General features: G+C 44.2%; 1 protein-coding gene and 1 long non-coding RNA gene across 3 annotated transcripts in view; one reads left to right on the forward strand and one right to left on the reverse strand.

Annotated features, from left to right (window-relative positions):
* Positions 1–495: 495 nt before the first annotated feature.
* cd28 (CD28 molecule) overlaps positions 496–4,534 on the forward strand; it is a 4,862-nt gene continuing 823 nt past the window's right edge. Inside the window, exons 1-4 of one of the 2 annotated variants that reach the window (XM_034693223.1) lie at positions 496–560; positions 2,866–3,077; positions 3,334–3,490; positions 3,571–3,734. In XM_034693223.1, the coding sequence (XP_034549114.1) occupies positions 533–560; positions 2,866–3,077; positions 3,334–3,490; positions 3,571–3,734 (561 nt within the window). In that variant the 5' untranslated portion in view covers positions 496–532. Of the gene's footprint in view, positions 561–591; positions 732–2,865; positions 3,078–3,333; positions 3,491–3,570; positions 3,735–4,534 lie in introns of those variants that run through there. The other variant, XM_034693222.1, reaches the window with a different exon arrangement.
* LOC117819768 overlaps positions 2,387–4,534 on the reverse strand; it is an 8,129-nt gene continuing 5,981 nt past the window's right edge. Inside the window, exon 2 of the long non-coding RNA XR_004632620.1 lies at positions 2,387–3,051. This is a non-coding gene — a long non-coding RNA (uncharacterized LOC117819768). The remainder of the gene's footprint in view (positions 3,052–4,534) is intronic.

Below are 4,534 nucleotides of genomic sequence, written 5' to 3' on the forward strand. Positions count from 1 at the left end.
GTTTCATTAACTTTCTACTTCCAGCTGTTTATAAAATCCTCATTTTTTAAAATTCTGTGTGAGTGAAACTTTCTAACATTTCTCTCCTGTTTATGAGTTATGTTGACTGAGACGATGTAAAGGAAACGTTCTCTTAATGTCTGGTTTTAATGTTGTTTGTAATTCAGATCATTGTTTGATTTTCTTGTGAAACTAAAGACACTTTATTTATTTTATTATTCTTATTATTTATTATTCTACTCTATTCTAAATCACTTTATTTAGTGTAATCCTTCTTCTTCTTTGCATAACCTTCCTAACATCAGGACTGAATTCTCAGGATTTCCGTCTTTAAGACATTTTTTAATTCTCTTGTAAATCATTGAGATTCTTTAATTTTCAGTCCTAGTGTGTGTTTTTAAGTGAAAATGTCTTTTTTTCTTCCTTTGAACAGAAAAAAGGAATTCGTTTCTGCAGAACCACAGATACTTATATTTGCCGTTTGCGTTTACCGGTAAAGCACCTTCTCATTTCCTGCTGCCACGTAGTTTCCATGACACCCCTCCTCTGGCTTATAAAAGGTAATCCTCACTGTACTCTAAAGACTGATCTGGAGTGTGTGGGGGTGTTTTCACTACAGTTAACAGAGTTTTGGTGAAACTGTAAGACGTACAGGATGGTTCTGATTCACTGTGTGATGGTGTGGAGTGTGTGTGCGGTCCTCAGCCTCTGCAGCCTGCCCGTGTGGAGCGGTGAGTATCATGCTTTACTGATGTGATCCTGCTGTTATCTAAAGTATATGCTCTTTAGGTATCAAGGGTTTCAGGGCGACTCATCCGTCAGTCCTTCACCGACACATTAGAGACCTGAAACAAGATCCACAGGGTTTAGTCCTGACTCCAGAGCAACTCTGTCTTATCTCTTGATGCTTTATAAGAACATCTGGACTGACTGCATGTTTAAAGCTGCTGTAAGGAGTTTTTATCAGGTCATGGAACAGACTGGAGTTGGTACAGATGGATCTTTATGATCTACAAGAGCAAATAATGCAGTCAACAAGAACCCTGAACACGCCTGCAGCTCTCTGCACGGCCTGTTAGCGGGAGCAGCCTCAGATTCACACGGTTTGATGTGGCAGATGGATGAGAGGCTGCAAAGCTTGATCTGTAAGGCAACTGGACTGGTACAAATTCTTGAAGACGGTTCACCTCTCCTCCAAAAGGCTTCTTCAGTTCTGACCAGACTGGGGAAGAGCTTGAAGATATAAGCCACTAACAGTCGTGGGTGTGTCCAGGAGTCACAAAGGGTCCTAAGTGGGGTCTAAGTCTAGTTCCTGAACAGTCATTCTGTACCTCCTGGCAGTGGTTAGGGTGATGGGTCAGCTGTGAGTCGTTTGAGTCACATGGTCTCTGGTGTGAGTGTGGTCTTACCTGCTTTGACAGAGAACTCAAACAGCATTGTATGTAGGAGACAAATGGAGTCTTAGTCCACCACCTCTGTTAAGAGGGTGTTCAAGCTTAACATAGACGGCTTCCTTCACCCCTCTTTCATACCAGCGCTCTTTTCTGTCCAGGATCTGAATCTTGCTGTCCTCAAAGGAGTGTCCCTTGTCCTTGAGGTGCAGATGTACGGCAGAGTCCTGGCCTGAGGAGCTGGCTCTTCTGTGTTGGGCCATGCATCTGTGGAGAGGTTGTTTAGTTCCCTGCAGTCTTTGTTACACTGTATGTCTTAAACTACATGACTCTGTTTGTGCTGAGGTGTTCTGTCCTTGGGATGAACCAGTTTTTGTCTCAGTGTGTTGGAGGGCTTGAAATGAACAGGGATGTTGTGTTTGTTGAAGATGAGGCAGCAGTAGAGAAACCTCCTCCAGTGTATGAACAGGTAAGGATCAGTGAAGAGATAAGATACACTGCTTCTTCCACAAGGGGGCGCCAACATTGATGTAAGTGAAAGCATGTACAGCAATGGTATTTTTAAACAACACGTCTGTGTCGTCTCTTAAGCAAAGTTTCTGAGTTGATATGGAAATAACAACTTGAGCCTCTCTGGAGGATCTGCAGCCGCTCAGTTTCTCACCTCATTATCAATGCAGTGATCTGAGTGGGCGGGGCTGCCGTGACAACGATGCACTGCACTGATTGGCTGCCTGAAAGTTGTCTAAGGGGGAGGCTTTGGGGGCTGCATCTTAAATATTACATCTAAAATTCTCATGCATGACTCAGAGCAACGGATCAGTTTCAGGGCCTACACTGGACTTATATTAGTCAGATCTGACGTGCAGGGATGGTGAGATGGGGATTTAATGAGTCTTCATTTCCACATTTACTCAGTCAGGTCTTTCATTTTGCATCAGCAGCTGTGTTTAACTTCATATTCTTCTAATGCATTCAAAATAACCACACAGAAATACTCACTGATGGATTTAATGTTTAAGTCTGTTTGATAACCGGCTAAAAACTCCTTACTGGAGCTTTAAATTCTGTTATTGAGTTACATATTCAGTTCCATTGCTGCAGCCAGTATCTGTTACTCACGTTGACCTCTGACCCTAAATTGGAAAGGCTGCAGGGGAACATTTGTTGTTCAGTTCTTGTGCAGTCTAGTTCTGCTCCCTACCTTTTAAAAACATGGAGGCAGTCTCTGAAACATCGACCACTTTGATTGGCTGAGAGAAACGAGGAGGTATCGAGTGCTCGGGTTGTTAGAGCTTCACATAATGATGCAAACCTCTTTGTTTCTGCAGCTGTGTGTTTTAATATGGGGCTCTATGAGGATTGACTCACTATTGGAGCTGGCCCCCTGTGGCCATTAGAGGAACTGCAGTTTTTGACACAGTCCCACACCAGAGTAGAATCTATCCTGATAATGGTTTCCATCCTCTTCCAGCTCTGGAGGTGACTCAGCCTTACAGGGTGGACAGCACCGACGGGACAGCACAGGTGCAGTGCTACATCCACCTCCCACCCTCGCACCAGCTCCCTGAGCCGGAGGAGCTCAGAGTGTCTCTGCTGAAAGGCCTCCACGGCTCACAGGTGCTCTGCTGGTCCACGCTCAACCTCACGGAGCAGGCGGCTGCAGGTGTGGAGAAAGAAGGACAGGTAAGAGTGTGGATGGATGGAAGTCATGCAGACAGGATATGTTGACCACACCGTCTCTCTCAGAGTTTGAATGCATGAGGAAGAAAACATGTTGTTATATTGCTCATGATTTGGTGATTTAAATGATAAGATGGGATGAAAAAGGATCTCAGATAAACTCGACTTCTTACTTGGTTTTTGAAATAGAATAATCTGAAGTCTTTGACCATGTCTTAGCTGCTGCAGAGCCAAACTCAGATTTCACCTGTGTTTCCAGGTGCAGTGCTCTACTCGTGTGACAGATGGCGCTGTGGAGCTGAGTGTGTTTGGACTCAGAGCCACAGACACAGACCTGTACCGCTGTCAGATCGAGGTCTTGTTCCCTCCCCCGTACCTGAGACTCAGAGGGAACGGTACGCTCGTTCACGTCCGAGGTGAGAGGATCACGTGAGTTTAAATCCTGTGAGCGTGATTTCACCGAGCACGTCACTGACCGTGTTCCTGTCGTCCTCAGAGAGCTCAGACTGTCCTCTGCGGGACGCTCAGAGACAGGCGGCACACAAGGCCGACGAAGACGAGGAGGACCAGCGTGATGAGAGGACGGCACCGCTCAGTGTTCCTGTGGTTGTTCTGGTGATACTGGTCATCTTCGCTCTCCTCTTCATCATCTACCTTCAGGTGAAAGCTTTGGTCACGTTTAATTCAAGATTAAGTCACGAGGATTATTCGTCCCTGAGGAAATAAACTAGTGAAACAAAGTGCAAGGAAAGGCTGGAAGACGTCAAAGTGTAGGGGTCAAAATATTCCAAAATGAAGCACAAACTTCACAGAGGTGGTCATAGTCAGCACAGACGGCCTTCCAGGATAGAATAGAGTGTACTTTATTCATCCCTGATATAAATATATATACATATAGAGGTTGGCTGCAACAGTTGTCTGTATGTACGACACTGAGAAGTGATAAGTTGGTCCCTTCAAGACTTCACACACTTTCTCTGTTCGGCCTTAAATGTCTGATTATGCATCTTTTTAGAAAACGCTGGAGGACAAGATATTTCTAGGTTTTGCTTTTGGGAGCAGCAGAGACAAACGGTCCAATAAAGACCATCCATTGGTGGAGACAGCTGTTTGTCCTCCTGACAGATTACAGGAGAGAGACTTAAGCTAAATATAACATCAAACATGCTCACCAACTAGCCATCCGTTTCTTAGAGCAGGGGTTCCCAAAGTGGGGGTTGCAAGACACAATTGGGGGGTCCTGAGATGTCTTCCAGAATGTTTTTTTTTTTTTTTTAAAGTTGTCTGAAATAGAACATTTTACTCATTGTAATAAAAAAATATAAAAAATAGAAGCTAACCTTGAAATAAAACCTTGAAACTATAAAATGTGATGAGTTTTCTGCCTTTCTTTTCCCCAGATGGCTCTCTGACAGTCATCAGTCTTTTTCCTTGTACTGACAGGAGTTTGAATATGTCAT

The sequence above is a fragment of the Notolabrus celidotus genome, chromosome 10 (genome assembly GCF_009762535.1).
Source record: "Notolabrus celidotus isolate fNotCel1 chromosome 10, fNotCel1.pri, whole genome shotgun sequence".
Taxonomy (NCBI): domain Eukaryota; kingdom Metazoa; phylum Chordata; class Actinopteri; order Labriformes; family Labridae; genus Notolabrus; species Notolabrus celidotus.